The 22,051-nt window shown below is 42.6% G+C and overlaps 1 protein-coding gene across 1 annotated transcript; it reads right to left on the minus strand.

Moving 5' to 3' along the window:
• Positions 1-3,387: 3,387 nt before the first annotated feature.
• LOC145403982 (uncharacterized) lies at positions 3,388-21,940 on the minus strand. The gene is made up of 5 exons (XM_080275584.1): positions 21,891-21,940; positions 7,548-7,609; positions 5,784-6,046; positions 4,730-4,876; positions 3,388-3,707 (listed from the first exon to the last, which is right to left on the minus strand). The coding sequence occupies exons 2-5, from the start codon at positions 7,579-7,581 to the stop codon at positions 3,564-3,566; spliced, it is 588 nt and encodes a 195-aa protein (XP_080131710.1). The 5' UTR covers positions 7,582-7,609; positions 21,891-21,940; the 3' UTR covers positions 3,388-3,563.
• Between the last annotated feature and the right edge of the window lie 111 nt (positions 21,941-22,051).

A 22,051-nucleotide genomic window follows, 5' to 3' on the forward strand; every position in this document is an offset into this window, starting at 1 on the left:
GCATCAGTAAGATACAGGAGGTTACTGATGTGTAATGTACGGAATAAATAATTAAGGAAGAGGAGTTACGAAATTTTCAAAGCAACTGAAGCTAGAACCCAATATATCTCACTCTACAAACACCCACATCTCCAAGCCTCCCCCATCCCTCCCCTTCATCCCACCCGACTCTTCCTCCTGCACCCACACACAAACACTCCCCAGACTCTCACCTCACCTTCACTTCGCTCTACATTCCTCCTGGCCCACTCCACCCACCACACACCTCCACCTACCTCCCTGCTGTGTCTCCCCCGTTCCGCCCCATCTAACATTCCCTCCCCCACACCTCACCCCACCCTCGCCGTCACCCCAGGGCAGGAGACAAGCGCACAATACCTTCCCACTGGGCCTGACCTTACCGTGGCCTCATAAACACCAGAACCAAACACTTATACACGAAATCACGATTAAACTCACCTGAGCTTGCAAGTAAAACAGGATGATGGTGCTTGTGTTGGGATTCGGGCGTCTGATTCCCCCTCTTCGTCGATGATGCCCTCCTCTTCTGACACTTTAGCCACCGTAGTGTGTCTGGGCGTTATACTGTTAGGAACACTGAGCCACACAACCGACACCAACGATTTCCCGAGACATACTCCACAAAAGAAACCACTCACACAACGTAGCCGGAACCCATGAGCTCGGAGTAAACAGAACGCATTCGCAAATAAATAATAAAAAATGCGAACTTACTAATATTATCACAAATATAAATTGATATTACATAAACTGAGGTACAAACATATAAATTCAGGTCATGGGAGCCAGAATCACAAATAAATATAAATTAGTGTACATATGAATACTCTGGAGCGCAAACGTAAATATTCCTCACGTTATTGGCATAAAATCTGTTGCAGTGATGGGTTTAACCGATTTTAGGGATGATAGTGTTCCTGGGAATTTGACTTACACATTCACACTATTCGACACAATAACTACGATATTTTCAAGCATGGGAGTACAGTGCTGACGAACTACAGTAATTAGTTAATTCTAAAACAAACAAATGAAGCAAAGTTGTCACATTTAACTAGCAAATGGAGATGAATAGGAAAATTTTCGTTTCTCTGACGAAAACCTCGTTCTTTTAGTTACTTCTGTAAGTTACGCATTGGTATGAATAACATTCAGTTATCTATCCTCGATTCGAGAGGGTGACTACTGTAAGTAGAAAAGTCCCAGACAGACACGTTACCCCGTCGGACTTCGCTAACATGATGTACCACCATAATTATGAGGCTTAGCTGGTTAAGTACTTTCCGTACAAAAAATCTTGGGGAGCTCTAATGAAGCCATTATGTGGGACGCTGCTAATGAAGCACTTTGTCGAAATCCTTAGGGTGTGACTGACTGGCGAGGCCGATCCTAAAGCTGGTCCCGCATCTGGAAAAATAGGTTTAAGCGAAGGGAGAAGTAACATCTCTCCACCCCCACCCTAACTGCCAGTGCAACCATTCTCTTTAACATTATTATCGTCATTCTATTTCCTACTGAAAATCGGAGTGTAGTCTTAGAGAGTAGGAAAAAGAAATCACAACTGCATTTCACAGTTTTTCTTCTGATTTCAGGAAAAGGACCTTACAAGCGGTATCTTCGGATTTTTTTTTTTTTTATGCTGCGGTTTTTTCTCTTGGTCAAGGGAGATTTTTTTTTTTTTAATACAGAAGAGCTCTATATACATAGATACAGATATATATAGATATAATGGTTACAGACTGCCCATTTTGTTCAGCTTCGGAAAGATGTGTCGTACTGGAACTGGGCATCATGACTGCACAGTTATGAAAAGGCAACGGAAACACTGGGATGGAATGAAAGACTACATAATAATGTTGTATTGTTTTTATTTTGTGATTAAAGCAAAGGCGAGGCGAGTCGGTGTGACTCAGCCTGCGGTCAACACCCTGTCCTTACGGTACATCAGGTGCTGGATTAAGTAAAGCTCGTATCAGTAGCTCACAAACTTAACAAAAACACGGTAAAAACAACACATTTTTCATAACAACACGGGGTTTACATAATTCACAGAGGTACAGTCGACGAAAAAAGTATCGCTACTCTCGTATTTCACATTCTGAAACACATGACATATTTCGGGACACTATCCCGCTTATGTGACTATTTAACGTATATAAAAGTGTATCATGAGCAAAAATACTGTTATTCAGAATTTATGCGTGAAGCCTTTAATTTTTTCAAGGAACAATACAAAAAGAAGGATTGACTGAGCCACAATATATTATTATTATTATTATTATTTTACTTAAACTACCTTACCAACCAAAACATGTGGAAAAACATAGTACATACCGGCTTCCAACGAACGTACTGTAAGGTAACAATACTTACAGACATATTATTTAACCTCAGACTGTGAAAGACAAACTATTTTTTTTTTACATCATTAAAAAAAAAACTACTGTATAAAAAAAAAAAGTTTGTCATTTTTACCTGGCTGCTGACTGCTCCTTGTAAACTTCAATGAAGTTAAACCATTTCCCATCCTCAGAGGTGTTCCGAAATTGAGTATGTTGTCTAAACCTTCGCGGACTCAGTTTTAATAATACGTCCGTTATTCTGTCGACTTCATAATGCTGCACACCTCCAGCACAAGCCGAGAGTGTTAATATATCACGTAGAAGTACAATTATAATGCCCAGACTTTGAACAATGCTTACCAGCACACCCAAACAGAACCACTTTACAAGAGACCTTTTTGTTTGTAACTAGGCATTAACTGTATAACAAGAAACCTGACACCTGGCTTTGTTACAAAAAATAATTTGTAACTAGACTTTTTGTTACAAGAACCTAATTTGCAACAAGGCATTGTTACAAGTAACTCTGTAGCTGGCTACTTGTTGCAAGATCCTGTTGTAACTGGGCCTCTGCATGAAGAAACCTTTCTTTGATTAGGCTACTGTTAAAAAAAAATCTACATGTAATAGGGTCTTGTCTGCCCCAATTTTTGTAACAATAAACCATTTTATAATAAGGCATTATGTAATGAGGCTCTCTGTAAAAGTGGCAAAGAAAACGTGGAAATAATGATCCATGTAAGAGTCGCAATCAATGCCCTTCAGCGCGAGATCAGTGGCAAAGAATCTACAGGGTTATAGTAACAGGTTTTGATAATGAGGGAGCGACCGCATAACAGAGGAAATTGCCGCCTTAAGGCTCGCCCGAGTGATAAAAGGGAGCAAATTAGGGAGACAATGGGGGGAGGGGGGAAGGGTGAATATGGAAGGGCGTAAAAGCTGGCGGAAAATAGATGGGAGAGACAAAACTGGATAAACACGACGGGGAGAGATGGGAGCAAGGGGAGGAGGGACAGACAAGGAGAGAAGACAAAGGCAGAGAAATAAAAGAGAGGAAGATGAGCCGAATCAAAGGCGTATGAGGGGAGCGGCTCTTTGTACCAGGGGAGCGGCTCGTGTGGCAGGTTATGTGGCCTGCGAGAAAAACTTGTGCCATCATCAGAAGCCATTTGGTCGATTCTCTGTCTGTTTTCGAGTTCCTTAGGGCAGGGGCTCGTTAACGTGGGCGTAGCGGGTGCCAAAGGAGTCCTCAACCTCCCTGAAGAAGTTTTGGTTCATCCAGTAGAGGTCATGGGCGTATTCACAGGGCACTGCCTCTGTCGACCATGCGCAAACCATCGCGTCCTGCAGAGTGCACAAAAAAATTCACTTATAAACCAACCAATTGTTCTCTCCTATTATTGCATATATCCTCCTCCCATCCCATATTTTTCCCTCCTCTTTTTTAGTATGAATTATTTAGCTTCGTGTGGTGACTTCCAGGTACCTCGTTCACATCAACATGGAAACATAATCCCACTACTGCTACCTGTAACAGGTAGGGAACAAGAATAGCTGGTTAACATTTTCTAACTGCGGAACTTAACTGTAGACCCCTGCTCTGCGTTCTACCGCTCGGCCAGCCTGACAGATTACTTCTGAATGTTAGACACTGCTCGAATTTGAAGTTGCTGCAGCAACTGTCCCGGTGTAGTAAATGTAGATAAGAGCTTGTTTAACACTGCTTATCGCAGTCTAACAGGCCATCACAAGGTCAACTAGATGATAAAGGAAACAAATATCGTGCATTATACCTAATTATAATACCACTGAAATCCGCCATAACCCATCTTGCTCGAATCTGCGGAAAACACTTGCCCAGGTTCAGCCCCCTTCCCCAAACTTCCACCATCCACCAGCCCACACGCCTGTCAGAGGAGGTTAGGGTTTACAAAGAGGCCGCTATCACACGATTTCAGGGGATTATATAGAGATTACACAGTGGATTAAGAGAGAGGCTTCATCCACTGTGTAACCTGTATATAATCCCCTGAATTTATGTGATAAGGGGCCCTCTTTAACCCTAAGCCGCCTCTTCATATGTCACTTAAATTCTCGTACATTTCTCTTGATATCTCCATCACAATTGTCTTTTTAGTTTTATTTTATTTTTTTACCTGACGATTACCCCTTGCCTTTTTCAGGTCATTTAATAGCCAAAGAGAGTCAGACTGGTGGGTCGACTTGACTAGTAACCAAGGACACTCATTTCTACCTCAAAACTAACCCTCATCAAATTTCAAGCAGTAGGATAGTCAAATTGTAGGACTGGTCTAGTTCTGTCAGATGAAAACAACAGACTATAGTAAACTGAGCACCATACTGACCTGTGTGAATATGGTGTACTCCGGGCAGATGAAGGAGAATTGGAATGTGATGTCTGTGGTGAAGTTGGCGGGGTAAAGTTGACGTAGAGGCAGGCACACATGGAATATCTGACACTCGTTGTCCTCGTCAGCGTAGTACCCGTACCCCTGAACAACACAAAACATACCAACATAATTAGTATACAGTGTGTGTGTGTGTGTGTGTGTGTGTGTGTGTGTGTGTGTGTGTGTGTGTGTGTGTGTTCATGTAGAAAACACACACACACACACACACACACACACACACACACACACACACAACCACATACATCACGAGTTAAATGTAATCGTGGCTTACCCAGGATATGCATGTGTTTCCTTTCATCCATACACCAGTTAACAAGTCATGAGCACCCCTTGGCCACCCATTTACTCCCTCTCGAAATGAAAGGGTCTCTTCTAAGCCGTATAACATCACCTGGCGCCATCAACACCGAAATTAATGTCCTCTACAGGTGTGGCCAGGTATACGATGCCTGCTAGTAGTGAAGGATGTGGCTCTCGTTCAACAAAAGGTGGACTTTAAGTAACTTCATAAACGACACCAACACATCAATCATCACCAGTGTAAATCCTAGCCATAACTGGGTCTATTTCAGTTTATATCTGTTTCATCCAAAAGGAGAGATCCATACCTTCCTTTTCTGGTGGCCCTGGTTATGTGGCCGCAGCTGTTAAACGCTCAGGCATCACCGTGATAAAGAGGCAAGGGGGTAAGCCGTGATATAAAAGGCAGGGGAAGCAAGCGGTGATAACAGAGGCAGGGGAGGTAAATGGTGATAACAGAGGCAGGGGAGGTAAATGATGATAAAAGAGGCAGAGGAGGTAAATGGTGATAAAAGAGGCAGGGGAGGTAAATGGTGATAAAAGAGGCAGGGGAGGTAAATGGTGATAAAAGGGGCAGGGTAGGTAAGTGGTGATAACAGAGGCGGAAGGGAGGATAAGTGTTTGGCTGTACACGCAGGTATTACTGTGCACTAAAAGGATCTATACACAAGAGGGAGGGAGAACCAACCCGTCCGTCGCACTTGAAGGTGTCCACGATGTTTGGCCTGATGAGGGTGGCGTTGTCGGGGAGTCTGGCTAGGATGGCGGGGATGGGCGGCTGGGTTGCGATGAGCTGTGACCCGACGGGCGCGTTACGCAGGACGTTGCCCACCTGCGCGTCAATCAGCAGCTGCCTCCCCTCTGGCCGGAGCTTAAGGCGGGTCCTGATGGCCCTCTGCTCCCTCTTGCTGGGCAGACCTTGTACCAGCCACACCCCAACACACGCCACAGCTGAGTGAAATGATGTTATATGATACTGTGGCTGGATAGGGTGTCGTAGGTTAGGTTAGAACAGGCTCGGTTAAGCAAGGTTATGATAGATTATGTTAAATTAGATTATGCCAGATAAGAATAGACTAGCTTAGGTTAGGCTGGGTTAGGTTAGGTCAGAATATATCATGTCAGATTAAGTTAGGTGAAGTTAGATCAGGAAAGGCCATGTTGAGTCAGATCAGGAAAAAAAGTTAGGTTACGTTGATATTAAATTATGGTAAGTTAGGTTAGGTCACGATAGGTTATGTTACTTTTTGGTCAGATCAGGGCACGATAGATTATGTTAGTTTAGGTTAGGTCAGATCAGGATATATTATATTAGTTTAGGTTAGGTTTGGTCAGATCAGGCTAGAGTAAGTTAGAATGGGCCGGACTTGGTTGTTTGTTCTGTTTAGCTATGTTAGATGGCACTATGCACCCTCTTGCTAGAATGACCCTGAGACAACCATACTCCAACACAGATTAAGTTAGGTTAAGCTAGGTTAAGACGGGCGATACTAAGTTAGGGATGGGTAGGTAGGAGAAGGATAGGTATGGCTAGGTTAGGTTAGATAAGGCTACATTTTAGGTATGGGATGGTTTGATTTTATTATTATTATTATTATTATTATTATTATTATTATTATTATTATTATTTGGCACAGGAAACTTCGTAGCATCTTTTCCTTTGCGATTTATTTTGCATATTAAACACTAACATTATTTTGTACATCATTTATATCGCTTTACTTATCGATACAGTTGGCTTCAATAACACTCAAGGGAACAGTATGGTGCAATGTAAAGAATAAATCATTGTAAAGCATAAATCAATCAATGTACAGAATAAATCGCTCAGGATAAGGTGCTGTGTAATCTCCAAAGCCACTGAACCCAAAATCTCCTTCACACCATCCTTCGACCTCGCTTTTCATCATACAGCATTTACTTCCATATTCTCTCTCTCTCTCTCTCTCTCTCTCTCTCTCTCTCTCTCTCTCTCTCTCTCTCTCAGCTTGGCCCCACCTTGTCCCCCCCCCACCCCATTTATGGAGACCTGGCTAAGCTACTGTACACCTGAGAGCACCATACACACATACATACATACATAAACAACATACATACATACATACATATCCATCTTCGCCATCTCCTCCACGCACTCCTCAACGCTCTTCATAATTCGGAGGCTAAACATAAAGATAATAGCTGAGAGAGAGAGAGAGAGAGAGAGAGAGAGAGAGAGAGAGAGAGAGAGAGAGAGAGAGAGAGAGACAGACAGACAGACAGACAGACAGACAGACAGAATCACGAGGAAAACAGGCAAGCCAAAACTCAATACAGACACTGGAGATCAAATGTAGAGACAAAGAAAAGGCATAGAAGAAATAAACACACACACACACACACACACACACACACACACACACACACACACACACACACACACACACACACACACACACGAAAAAATACTCACCCACACACACCAACAGGACGCGGCAACTCAACATGGCGGCACCACAACAAACACAACACAGCCTGAAACAATAAAAAAAAAAAAAAAAAATAAGAAATAAGAAATAGGCAAATAAATAATAACAAAAACAAAATAATGACACTTTAATTCAGGGGAAAAAAAATAATTAGGCTAGTAGTGTTGGGATTTCGTTTTGTTTTTGTTTTTCATTTCTTAGTGTCGTCAGGATCTCTAAAAACGAATAATTGAAATAAAAATAAATAAATAAATATATAGATAATTTACAGATGAAAAGGCAGACGGGCCATTAAGATCCAGGACAAAGAAAAATCAATTAGGTGGGTCGTGTCACAATACTTTTAGCGCCGTCGGCTCCGTAATCTGGAAGTGGAGGGAGGAGGGAGAGAGAGAAGGAGCGGGAGGATGGTGTGGTGGAGGAAAGGAGAGAGAGAGAGAGAGAGAGAGAGAGAGAGAGAGGAGGGAAGAAGGATGGAGAGGTGGAGAAGAGAAAAGGGAAGGAAGAAGGATGGAAAGGTGGAGGAGAAGAGGAAGAGGGAGGAGGGAAGAAGGATGGAGAGGTGAGAAAAGTGGAGGGAAGGAAGAAGGATGGAGAGGTGGAAAAGAGAGAAGGGAAGGCAGAAGGATGGAAAGGTGGAGGAGAGAAAAGGGAAGGAAGGAGGATGGAAAGGTGGAGGAGAGAAAAGGGATGAAAAAAGGATGGAGAGATGAAGAAGATGAGTTAAGGGAAAGGAGGAGGATGGAGAGGTGGAGATGAGAGGAGGGAAGGAAGAAGGATGGAGAGGTAGAGAAGAGAGAAGGGAAGGAAGAAGGATGAAGAGGTGGAGAAGAAAAGGGAGAGGAAGGAAATGACAAAAATATAGCTAAACGGAAATACAGCTAAAACAAAGGACCATTTCTTTTCGTTGATATAAGAAACAACGTAACATTTCTTCCTTAGCTACTTAATATTACACCTAGTTTGCATCAATAATATAAACCAAAAATAAAAAACAGTGATAGGCATATATAAACCGCTAAGAAGTAGGGGTTACGAAATCTCCATAATCTCCAAATTAAACCAAGAGATGAAATAAGCTTTGGGGCGAACGTGAGGAAGAAATCGCGCGGGAAATACAGATCTAATTACGCTCGTACCCTGCCAGCCTCTCCCGGTGTTACAATTTCGGCGCCATATTTGTCCTTGCCCCTTGTTATATATTGCGTGTAATGACAGTGAGGCCGAGATGGTGACGACCCGGCTTTGTCAAGGTCGAGGGCAGAGAAGGGTGGAGAGGGAGGCTTGTTTGAAGGGGTGTGGGGAGTGGGAGAGGGTAACGGGGGTGTATGATGCTAGAGGGGGTATGAGGGAGGCCTGTTTGGAGGGGTGTGGAGGGGGAGAGAGAGTGAAAGGGGAATATGATGCTGTCAGGTTATCTCCACTAAACAATAACAGTTGTTACTTCAAAAGCAGATAATCAAATTTCAGATACTCGGTGTTTTGGCGGTATAATAATAGTACACACACACACACACACACACACACACACACACACAAAGCTTTACCCTCAGGCGTGGATGAGTGTGTTTCCTGTAACCCGTATTATCGTCTTGTGTCAGCCAGAGTATAAGCTAATCTTCAGGCCAAGTGTAGGATTTAACCGAGGTATTTTCTTCAGTTATAGACCTAGAGGGTAATGCCAGCGACAAGTACCTTCTTGTTTTCATTACATCATCTGGCATTATCAGGCAAAAAAGGAATGTTACGTAATATTATCTTATCACAGTCAAGTGTCGTTATCCTGGCAGGCATGACTTGCAGAAATGTTACTGTATCCTCAAAAAAAAGAAATAAGTAAATAAATAAATACAACTCGCGCATATACAAAATGCTCGCTCTTTCTAAGAATCGCGTTTTTTTTTTTCTTCTCTGCCAGTTTTACCGGATGGTGTGGTGGGTGGGGGAGAGCCCTCCTCTATGTCATACTTTTCTCTTACCCGCTGATTAGATCTTAGCAGTATTAACATTTTTTCCAGCAAATAACCTCGTCATGGGGCAACATACCTCCTGCTTGCTGTACTTCCTATGTTCTCCTATAAAGACATTTACACACACTGACACTTGGGTACTTGCGCAGAAACCCATGTACGCATGCACTCACGTACATACTGTATATACAAACCTTCCTTCATACATACACAAGCATATCCATATACATATTCATACCTAAATATACACATAAAAGGTATCAAAGTAAAAACGCACAGACAAACATAATACACACACACATAAACATACGCATGGATAACTCAAAAACTCATTCCCTCAATCTTTCAAATCGTCAGAACCATCCACACAACTATCCCTTCACCTCAGCATCACACAACTCAACCCTTCGCCATCTCTCAATAGTCTCGGTGTCTGTCTCTCGTATCACATTACTTCTGTTGCCAAATCATCTTCGCAGAGGTTAGGTGTGCTGAACCGACCCCATGTTTTATTAATCCACCGCACTGTTGCTTACTTTGTACATACATGAGTCCTTTTGCCTCTGTGTGGAGTATGCTTCTCTCTCTCTCTCTCTCTCTCTCTCTCTCTCTCTCTCTCTCTCTCTCTCTCTCTCTCTCTCTCTCTGCCTATAACACCTGAAGGTTGAATTTCGCTCTGTTTTGGTTGATCGTGTAGAGATTCAGCTTGGGCTTGTTCTCTCTACATACATACATACATACATACTGTACATACATACTTACATACATACTCGTACACACTGAGGAGGCAAAGAAAGAGAGAATGGAATGATATGTGAAGAGAAGGAAGACCCAGAAAAGGAGTAGAGGCAGGTACGGAAGAAGAGGAGGTGAAGGAGGGAGAGAAGGAGAGAAAGGAGAGAGGAAGTAGGTAGGTAGGTAGGCAGGGAGGAGGGAAGGGAGAGAGAGATGGGGAGGAGGAAGGGAGGTAGGTGGGTAGGTAGGTAGGGAAGGAGGGAGGGAAGAGGAGTGATGATAAATGGTGAGAACCGGAAGGAAAAAATTGCACACATTTGAAGGCACCACACTTGACTTGTTCCCACCTCACCTCCCTCACTCCTCCTTTCCTCCTTGTCTCCTCCCTCCTTCCTCTCTCTCCTTCCTTCACTTTCCTTCCTCATGTCCTTCCTTCCGAACTCCCTTCCTTCCGAACTCCCTTCCTTCTTCCTTCGCTCCATCCTTTATTCCATCTTTTCTCCTTTCCTTCTTCCATCTTTCATTGTCCTTTTATCCTAAGTTCTTCCTTCAAACTACTTTACACTTCCAAAATTCTTCTCTCTCTCTCTCTCTCTCTCTCTCTCTCTCTCACCACTGCTATTTCCTCCCAGCCTTCCCTGTGAGCCTGGAGGGTTTACACACGCACATGAACACTCATATACGTACACACGCACACATATTAATCCGCAAACTCAGGCGCGCACACGCACACACACACACACACACACACACACACACACACACACACACACACACACACACACACGCACACCGCCACCTGCACTAACCACACAACAATCACAACCACACCACCAAACACACACACACACACACACACACACACACACACACACACACACACCGCCACCTGCACTAACCACACAACAATCACAACCACACCACCAAACACACACACACACACACACACCTTTCCCACTTGCTGAAGCCAAAACAAACAGACCTTAACCAAACACCGCCAATCACTGTATCTACTTCCATCCCTCCTCAGTAACAACTCTCCCTCACACGACATATCCTCGAAATACCGAATTATGTTACGTCTACACTCCGTTCACTTCAACTTGGCGTAAATCTGGCGTCTCTCCCTCTTCAGTGCTAAGTTGTAACACTAGATTAACACTAGATCATGAAGAAGCGCTATGGAAAGAAAGCAGAGCCGAGGTATTGTCTTTTTCTGCCACTGAGCTACGTGAATGCAAAAGGAAGAAAATCTGGGCCAAATAGAGGTGAAAGAAATATAGTAACAAATTTAGTGCAAAACTTATTGATACTGTACTTTTTAATATTCTCCTTCCTCCCCTTAATACTTTTTTCCCTCCTGTATCTCTCTTCTTCCCTCCTACCCACCGCCTTCCCTTCTCCCCCTCTCCTTCTCTCCTCCTTCCACCCTTCCTCCTCCTCCTTCTCCACCTTCCTGCTTGATATGTATGCAGACGAATGAGAGGCTGTTGACTAAAGACTGTATACTGTATGGCGTTTCCTTTTCCGTCCCCCCTCCAAAAAAAATAAATAAATACATACATAAATAAATAAGTAAATAAAAATCAATGGCCTTTCCTTTTAACAAGCATGATTTTTTTCCTGTTTCATCTCGGCAAAATTATCCTAGGGTGTGGTGGGTGGGGGAGAGCCTTAATTTTTTCTCTACTTTTCTCACGTACTCTTTTTCAATGTTCTTCTATCACAACAGGACCTCCAAGCACTTCTGTCCCTACTCAGTAACAACCCCTCATCCCCCAACACACGATCCTGTCACCATTTATCGAGCCTCAGAGTGTATATTAAGAAGGGTTAGACGGAGACACGGCAAGGGAGGTTCTGTGGGAGGAAAGATCGTCACTGAGTAGGGACAAAAGCTCCTGATTCTTCACTACCGAACCTGAGAATAAAGCGAGGAAAGGCAACAGTACTCTCTCTCTCTCTCTTTCTCTCTCTCTTCGTCAGTACACGGTAGCGGTATCCTAATGGCAGCACACACACTTCTATTTGCTCTCCTCCACCCCCCTCCCTCTCCGGTTCTCTTTGGAGGGGAAGGGGGGTATGGAATGACGCGTGAAGAGTAAGGAATTAATTATGGTGTAAGGAATGAGGCGGCGGTGGTCTAGTGGTAACGGAGTAGGTCTGCTGGTCGTAAGTTTGCACGCGATTGAAGGTAAGAATTTCGCTAACCTTTTGGCTGTGGTGTGCTATCTTCAGCTAATTAAAATCGTCCAGTGTTAGCTAGAATATAACACAAAGTTCTCAATTTCTCTGCATTAGAAATAGGATATAAATCATTTTGGTGAAGGAGTGAACTCTGGGATTTAAAAAGCTAGACAGGAGAAGGATGAATGTGTATGGTTGGACGGGTGCTGCATGCTCGTGTATAATTAGGAGTGTATAAATGAATGGCCCTAGATTCCACCCTGTTGAGAAGAGCTGTACGTGGTGCGTCCCCTTTCCCTTTCATACACACACACACACACACACACACACACACACACACACACACACACACACACACACACACACACACACACTTGCTGTACTCCACAACAGCGTAAACACACAGAGAAACACACACACACACACACACACACACACACACACACACACACACACACACACACACACACACACACACACACACACACACATACCAAACCTCACCAAATTTTTTCATGATCTCCCATATTACCCTGAAATCCTGACAGACAGACAAACAGATAGATGAAAATATAACCACCATTTTCGTTAATAAAGGCCATAAAGAAAAGAGTGATCAGAGTGACGAGGAATTAAAGAGAAAATAAAAAGACAGAAACAAGTCAAGGAGAGAAGATGAAGGTAAATGGTAAAGGTGAGGACAGGTAAAGATGAGAGCAGACTTCACGAGGCGCTCAGCTACGATACCCATCTCCATAACTTAGGCCTTTGAGCCTGTGGAGGGTTTTTTCACAGCATCATCCAGGTTACCACAGCTACCGCCCCTAAGTATTCTAGGTACTCATTTTACCTACCTAGCAACACTGACTGCACAGGATGGCATGAAAAGAGTGAGGGATGAGAAGAGAAGAGGGAAGAGACGCGAGAGGAATGATACCAGAGATGAAGTATGAAGAGAGGAATGACAGAAGAGATGAGGCAAGGAGAGAAAGGACTGAGGAAAGTGAGACAAAAGCAAGGAGTGAGAAATAACACAAGAGCAGTGAAGCGAGCGATGACGTAAAGGGAATAACAGATGAGGTAAGAAGAGAGGAATGAGAGAGAGAGAGAGAGAGAGAGAGAGAGAGAGAGAGAGAGAGAGTAATGGGTGTGAAAACCAGACTACAAGTTTTATATTATCCTCGGTCACTCACCTCGCTGCAACCCCCACCCCACCCACCTCACCTCCTCCCTCTCTTACCTGTCCCCTAAGTTTCTTCTCTCTCTCTCTCTCTCTCTCTCTCTCTCTCTCTCTCTCCAGCCTTTTCTTTCCACTCTTTCTTCTTTCCGTTCGTCTGTTCTCTCTCTCCCCAGCCTAACCTCTCCTCGCCCTTCACCTTTCCCCTTTCTCCCTCAATCTCACCCTCCGCCCCCCGTCGTGTAGAAAGTCCAATCCAAGACGAGAAGCGTGAGAGCAACTGAAGGTTACCCCACCCCCTCCACCCAGCCAGTGACCTTGATCATGACCCTCACCTTCGCCTTCACAGTCATGCCTCAGTGGAAAGTGAACACACAAAAATACCAGGACAGGTTTGTATTGTCAGTTTTACAAGAGCAGGAATCCGGTTAATGTGAGTGTTGTGGGGGGGTGGGCACCGGCCCTTAGCCTGACTGAGCCTCTCCGTCAGCAACATCACTGGAGCTAACCCTTGAGATCAAAGAATGTACTCAGCCCACGGTGCCAAGTGTGTTGCTCCTACGGTCTTGCCAGAATATAATGAACTGAATATATATATATATATATACATATATATATATATATATATATATATATATATATATATATATATATATATATATATTATATCTCATCTCTTATCTCATCTCATCAGCCGCTTGAGTGTCCACTGCAGAACCGGACTATCCTGACCGAAGTGGGAACGATACAGCCAATGTATCTCTACCAAGTGGCTTAGACTGTCTGGTAGAGATTCTATGTAGGGTGAGAAGTGCTTGTAAGTGTAATTATAGTGTTGTAGTGGCTTTGGATGTGTGTGCAGTCCGTGAACCAAGTGTAATCGGCTCGCGCAAGCCGACTGGGTGCAAGCATACTTTATTGTATGCGACACTGGCCCAACCACAGCACCCCTGATGTCCGCCAAGCAATACATGACCAGAAGAACGCTCCCAAAGTTTATTACCCTGGCGGGGCGCGAACCCTCGTTCTTCAGTGTACGAAAACGCACACTTTACCACAGAGGCTCCATATATAAATCTATCTATATATATATATATATATATATATATATATATATATATATATATATATATATATATATATATATATATATATATATGAAATACAACTGACCAACCAGCGACTATAATAAACGGAAAAATATTTTGTGTTGACAGGTCAATATTGTTGTCATGATTCTGAAAATACACCAATGCTTATTATTATCCTGAAGGCTGTTAGTGTTAATATTAATGTTGTATAATTATATAGAACATCACCTTTAGGCTACTTTACTCTTAGTCAGTCATCGAATCCGTGTACTGTACAACCCCACTTCACCACAAAGAACACATAATCCAAGTCTCGCTACACTGGCTGGGTACGGGCCGGTGAGAGGGCAACATCCATCACGACACCCCCAGAGCCAGCCTTCACAAGCATTATGATCACACCCAGTTCATGACTATAATTAGTTTTTGCGGGAATGGAAATGGAAAAAAGCATACAGAACCTTGCCACATGTCTTATTCTTTCTGGAAAAACAAATCTAACGTTCCAAAATGGAGTTAACCGTAGTTTGTGTATCGAGCGCCTGGTGTTCAACTCAGCCACACGGCTACAGACTCCCACTGGGATCTTGTCAACACCACCTGGTCCATTAACATACTGACTGACGTTATGTCGTTATGTACTTTACTATGATTACAACCCTTTGAATATTACTGGCTATTATTAAACTAAAAATAATAACTTGACAGCAGTTACGGCTCCCCATTTTGTGTGACACTTCTTGCAGTTTTGGCTTCATACCCAATAAAGAAAAGAAGTGTGTTGTGGCGGTGGAGGTGACTGAGTGAATGACGTAATATTTACACACCACCAAGCCTCCCGTCACGGTAAGCATACACACTGCCCACAAAACATCCCTGGCATTTAAACCGTTAGTTTTCAGGGTACTTTAAATACTATTTTCCGGAAAATCAACTTCACATGTTCATTATTTTAAATCACTCCACAAACACAAATAGATCTATTTATTTATCAACCTATTTACTAGCATATATATATATATATATATATATATATATATATATATATATATATATATATATATATATATATATATATATATCATCATCATCATCAGCCGTTTGAGTATCCACTGCAGGACCGGCCTGTCCCGACCGAATTCGGGACGATACAGCCAATGTATCTCTACCAAGTGGCTTAGCTGTCTGGTAGAGATTGTATGTAGGGTGTGAAGTGCTTGTTAGTGTAACTGTAGCGTTGGAGTGGCTTTGGATGTGTGTGTAGCCTGTGAACCAAGTGTAATCGGTCCGCGCAAGCCGACTGGGTGCAAGCATACTTTATAGTAAGCGACACTGGTTCAACCACAGCACCCCTGATGTCCGCCAAAACAGTACATGGCCGGAAGAACGCTCCCAAAGTTTAGTACCCTGGCGGGGCGCGAACCCTCGTTCTTCAGTGTGCGAAAACGCACACTTTACCACAGAATCTCGTATATATATATATATATATATATATATATATATATATATATATATATATATATATATATATATATATATATATATATATATATATATATATATATATATATATATATATATATATATATATATATATATATATATATATATATACGATAAGTAAAAGCCTCTAAAAAATTAAGAACATAATATAAAAGACGTAAGCGCAATGAAAGTGTAAATACTAATATAGGATACGCACATGGCTCAAGAACTTATCACCTTGCCAAATACTGCAACCAAACAGTAAGGCAACGGTGCTGAGGTGGCTGGTAAGCTGAAACCAATATACAGTACAAGGCGTCCCGGGAGGAATGGGCATAACTCTGGGAAATGACAGATGAGGGAATTCTAAGCAAAAAAATCTTGTACAAACTTTTATCAAAATCTCAGCCGTTACGGAACTACAGTTACTGATGATCTTAAAGGCGAAAATGGTCTCCGTCATAATCTGTCCATAAAACCATTAGTAAATGTCGCTCAGTAACTGTTATTATAAAATTTTTTCCTTAGAATTCCCTCATCTATCATTTCCCAAAGTTATGCCCTTTCCTCCCGGGACACCCTGTATATACGGTACTGAACAGTCTAGTGTCAACCTTCGCCTCCTACAACCGTCTTGCTAAAATTTCTTGGTTGTTCTCTTAAAATGTCTCTGTCGTCACGCCTTATAGTGTTGTAGTTGTTGATGATGATGATGATGGAACCTACGTACAATCTTTAATTCTTTCAGTACAATAACGTCCCTATGATTATCTCTAGCTAACACCAAACGAATGTCCTTACTTTTCCTGAAAGAGATCTCGTAATGAGTTCTCAGCACTTCTCACACAGGCCTTTCATTATGGCGACTGACAAAGGAGTTCCAGTCACTTGAGGGGAAAACCTGCTGTACTGAGTTTATTTCTGTTCTCATTTCGTTCTAACAAGTGACGATTTTATTTAAGTCTGATAAAGGATAACATTTATTTATTTATTTATTTATTTTACTCAATTCTGTCCAACCAGACCCGGTTTTCTTCAGCTTATGATTCTACTCGCGGTCAAAATAATAATAATAATAATAATAATAATAATAATTCTCTAACATGGGGAATATGTGAGTGAGTCTGCCTTGTACGTGCGTGTGAATGTGTGTGCGTGTGAATAGTCGTGTGCGTGTGAATGTGTCGATGCCTGTGAATATGCGTGTGCGTGTGAAAGTCTGTGTGTGTCTGTGTACCCAGTCTGAGACCATGAACATGTACACCTTGACCTTCCTCTGTGTGCACCCCTTTACCCCCTCCTTCCCCCTCCCCCTCCCCCCTTCACCGACATCCTCCTTTCCTCCATCTGCTCCTCCATCATAATCATCCACCTCCTCTCTCTCTCTCTCTCTCTCTCTCTCTCTCTCTCTCTCTCTCTCTCTCTCTAATAGGTGATGATTCTGAGGTGATACTTTCAGTGATAAATGGAATATACTCGTATATGTATAAAACTATATGCATAAATACAAATACTACAGAAAGAGAGAGAGAGAGAGAGAGAGAGAGAGAGAGAGAGAGAAATTCTGTGTGGGAAAAGTCAGAAAAATGAAAACAGAAACGGTATGTGACAGGAGGAGGAGGAGGAGGAGGAGGAGGAGGAGGAGGAGGAGGGGAAGATGTAGTTGAAGAAGATGTAGCAGAAGAAAAAGAAGACAAGTGATGATGAGGAAACAAAAGAATGAGAGAGAGAGAGAGAGAGAGGATGGAGGGACTGCCATAAAAGTTCGTTGCCTGAGGGGGAGATGATAATACCTATTACCTCTCTCTCTCTCTCTCTCTCCTGTCAGCTACCTTTCTTGTCTCAATTTTTACCTATTTTTTCTCCTTATCTTTGCCTTACTCTCCTCATCCTCTCCATGTATCTTGGCTCTCTCTCTCTCTCTCTCTCTCTCTCTCTCTCTCTCTCTCTCTCTCTCTCACACACACACACAGGCTCCTCCTTCCCTCCGGCAGACGACTCCTAGCTCCTCCTTCTCCTCCTCCATGCTGCTGTCTGGCTCCGTTACCTTCCCGCCGCCATGTTAAGAGCACTGACCTGTCATGACCCTCCCCTCTTATTTCCTCTTATTTACAAACCTCCCGCCCTTTCTCCATCTTCCCACGAGTCACGAAGAACAACAGAGGAAAGGAGAAACACGTCCATGATGACTGGCATAAAGGGAAACAGGAAGAAATCGGGAAAAGACGAGGAAGAAAACCAGGGTAAGTAAGAAAATGAACGCGCCCACCATCACCAACTGACGCGGCCCTTCAGTGAGCATAACGCCCACACGTAAACAAGCTTCCTTAGCCCCGTGTAACCGCGTAAAACTGTATCTAGGGCCATCTCCTTTTTTGGCTTTGCTCATTAATCTTCTGGTTGTTGGGAGCACATCTTGGTGCTACGCTTAGGCTAACATAGAGGATTTTGGTCGGTTGAGAGACATTCTTGAGGTGAAATACTGAAAACTATCTTCGTTAACATTTAGGTATATTACTCAGGTTCACACCGACGATTTTGTCTGATGTAAGATGTTTCCTGTTTGTTTATGATATTTCCGGCCTCCCTAAGACCCTTCCTGTATGCTCAAGAACTTTCCAGCTTAACTAAAACCTTTCCAATGACAATGTAACTAAAACTCATACAGTATAACTAAGATCTTTCTCGCATAACTTGGTCTTTTCCAGTATGACCAACACCTTCCCAATTTGACTAAGAAACTTCCAGTATAATTAAGACCTTTCCAGACTGGCTAAGACTTTTTGTGCTTGACTAACCCTGAGGTCTTTCCAGTTCGACCAAGACCTTTCAAATTGTTAATAACTTCTCCAATTTGACTAGGACCTTTACAGTTGGTTAATATCTTTCTAGTTTGCCTATGACCCTTCATGTTTGACTAAGGTCTTTCAGATTAGATGATTTTGTTAAGCTGAAATAAATCCCACACTTATTTAACCCTTTCCTCGGTATGGACACAGTAAGATATACAGTATTTTTCAATGTAACACCAAAAGATTTGTTGTAGCCGAGAGAAACCCCTGGAATTTACAGATGCGATTTTGTATTTTAGGAACTGTAAAACTGGATTATTTTGTTGAAGCTGTGAGAAATCTATGCAGCTGACCTGGTGTAATAGTTCAGCTGGGAAGCGCATTTGGTGGGAGAATCTTACGGTCACATTCATAAGTACGTGCATTGTCTCGGAATATATGCATTATCTATAAGGTATGATTATAGCTGTCTCTTACGGTACCCTCGGCAATGAGAGAGAGAGAGAGAGAGAGAGAGAGAGAGAATCCCTTCAGTACGAGGTTTCTCAAGCTGAATGAAATCGTCTCAAGTCTGAAAAATACATCTTGAAGTTATGGTCTGGGCAATACGCGTAGCTGGGGTGGTGGTGATTTATTTATTTATTTATTATTTTGTCTGGGGCGGGGGGAGGCGGGAAGGGGGAATTAAAACTGCCCATCTCATCCTTCACACATAATCCCCCCATGCAAACCGCTACGCACGTCCACCTGATTAAATACCTTGACATAGGAAGGGATGAAAAACTGCATCTCTGAATGAACATGATTGCATAAGTCTATCTATCTATTTATCTACAGCCAGACGCCCTAGTTCCGTACGGGGTGGCCACAAACAAATCGCCTCCATGTCGCCCTGTTCCCTGCCATTTTGATCCCCTTCCCCCAACTTACATAATTCTCTTAATACCTCTCCACTCCCTCCCTTCCGATGTGATGTGCATAATTTAACACTACGCTAATTAATAATGCTTAACCCTTTAAAAGCCAAGTCATTAGTCTGATATTGATGATGATGATGATGATGATGATGATGCAGATGATGGCTTCCGTGTGTCTGTTCCTACCCACCTTATATATCAGAGTGGAAGTAGGTTTAGGGCGATGATGATGATGATGATGATGATAGTATTTCCTGAGTCTGTGCGTTGTCTTTTCCTATTTCTGAACGTTGCTTACCCCAGACATAAATAATAAGCGATGACGATGATGATGATAATGACGATGATATTGATGATGATGATATTGATGATGATGATAGGTTTTTACTGTCTTTGTGATTTTTCCTGTTTCTGAACACTGCACATCCATGTATAGAAAATTGCTGAATGATGATGCTGAAGATAATGATAATGATGATGATGATGATGATGAAGATGATGACGATGATGATAGTGATGACGATGATAATGATGATGATGGTGATGATGATGACGACTTAAAATGGTGGTAATTATCATGGTTATATGGACCCAGCATTACAAAAGAGGTATATATGAAATGTATCAAATATCCTTCCTCCTCCTCCTTGCCCTCCATCTCGCCTCCTCCTTAACCTCTTCCTCTACCCTCATCGACCCTCCAGACCCTGAACTTGACCTTATCAGCCCCTCCCTCTTCTCTCTCTCTCTCTGACACACACACACACAGGAACCATCACTCACTTCCATACATATTACAAATTCTTATCAACCATTCTTACTTCCACAAGCTTACGAGTGATTTCCTGCCCTTCATCTCAGTATTTTCTTTTTCGTTCCATTCCAACTAACGCCAGACGATTTTGTTAATGGAGTTTTATTCATTATCAATCTAATACCTGAAGATTTCGATCACCTCAGAAAAAAAAAAAATGGTGGGAGTGAAAATACTAGAGTGAGGAATTCTCGTGTAAAGTCCTTATTAGCTAATGATACTGAGCGTGTCTGAGTTTCCTTTAAATTCCATCCACCTACCTACCCACCTTCCCCTTCGTGTTCCCAAGCTATGCCGTACCTAGCTACACGACACACACACACACACACACACACACACACACACACACACACACACACACACTCATCTAAAATGCTAATATAATGGCCTGCTGACTCCCTACTGTACGCTCTCATCGCTCTTGGGAAACAAATGGGTCAAGTAACAGTGTCGCCTCTGTAAGTATAATTTTGTAACCGGGAGTACTGGCAGGGTAAATACATAATCCACACCTCCGTCTGAATAAATACCCTCAATTTTCTTGTCAAACTGTATTTACCCTCGGCTCTATAATTTTTTAATATACAATGCTTATGAAACTACCGCCCATGCCTATACGGAACTTCGAGACAAATTGGAAAAAAATTATACTTAGTTAAAAAGGTATAATATTTTGTCAAAGGCCCAGGCAGACTAAATACATAATTCACCCTCTCGTCAATGCAAAACACCGCCAGATTAGCGACAATAATCACTCTAAATCCTCCTCCAAATAATTTCTTCAAGATGTCGATGCTTCTACCAGTCAAGCCCATGAAAACGAAAGCAATTTAGACCTTGATACAGATGTCAATACCGTAGTTAATTTTCCCTTTTGTTTTGCTTAGTTCCCCATTATTTCGTTACTGAATAAGACAAGGCTATACGTCCGTTCAATACCAAGTCTACGAGGGGTGTAAAGCAATTTTGACTTTAATACCGATTACAATAAGTCTTTCTATACCTCGTCACTAATTTTCTATACAAATCTAGGTAGACCAAAGCATTTTCAACCTTCATACAGGTAACAATATTGCTGCTTTTTCTATCCTGCTACTGCAATAAGACAAGGCTACCTATCCCCCCCCACAGGCATTCACCGTAGCAAGCGTCACCGTACCTGCACAAAAATAAGCGACGGACGGATACGGTGCCTCCAACAGCCTCTCTTTCCGGATCCAAATGTCAGTGTGGCTCTACAAGGGACAGGCCTTATATACCTTCCGGGTGCTGGCAGGGGAGGAGGGTTGCCAGGGGTCGCTAGTCGGGGGAATTTTGTGG

Source organism: Coenobita brevimanus, chromosome 62, assembly GCF_032717465.1.
Source record: "Coenobita brevimanus isolate Jiangsu-jjx chromosome 62, ASM3271746v2, whole genome shotgun sequence".
Taxonomy (NCBI): Eukaryota; Metazoa; Arthropoda; class Malacostraca; order Decapoda; family Coenobitidae; genus Coenobita; species Coenobita brevimanus.

Excerpts from the sequence above, each read along its gene's own strand:
- LOC145403982 (XM_080275584.1), bottom strand. The coding sequence starts at position 7,581 with ATGTTGAGTTGCCGCGTCCTGTTGGTGTGTGTGG. Across the intron at positions 6,047-7,547 it reads CGTCCTGTTGGTGTGTGTGG|CTGTGGCGTGTGTTGGGGTG; the intron begins GTGAGTATTTTT and ends CATTTCACTCAG. Across the intron at positions 4,877-5,783 it reads CCTTCAAGTGCGACGGACGG|GGGTACGGGTACTACGCTGA; the intron begins GTTGGTTCTCCC and ends TGTGTTGTTCAG.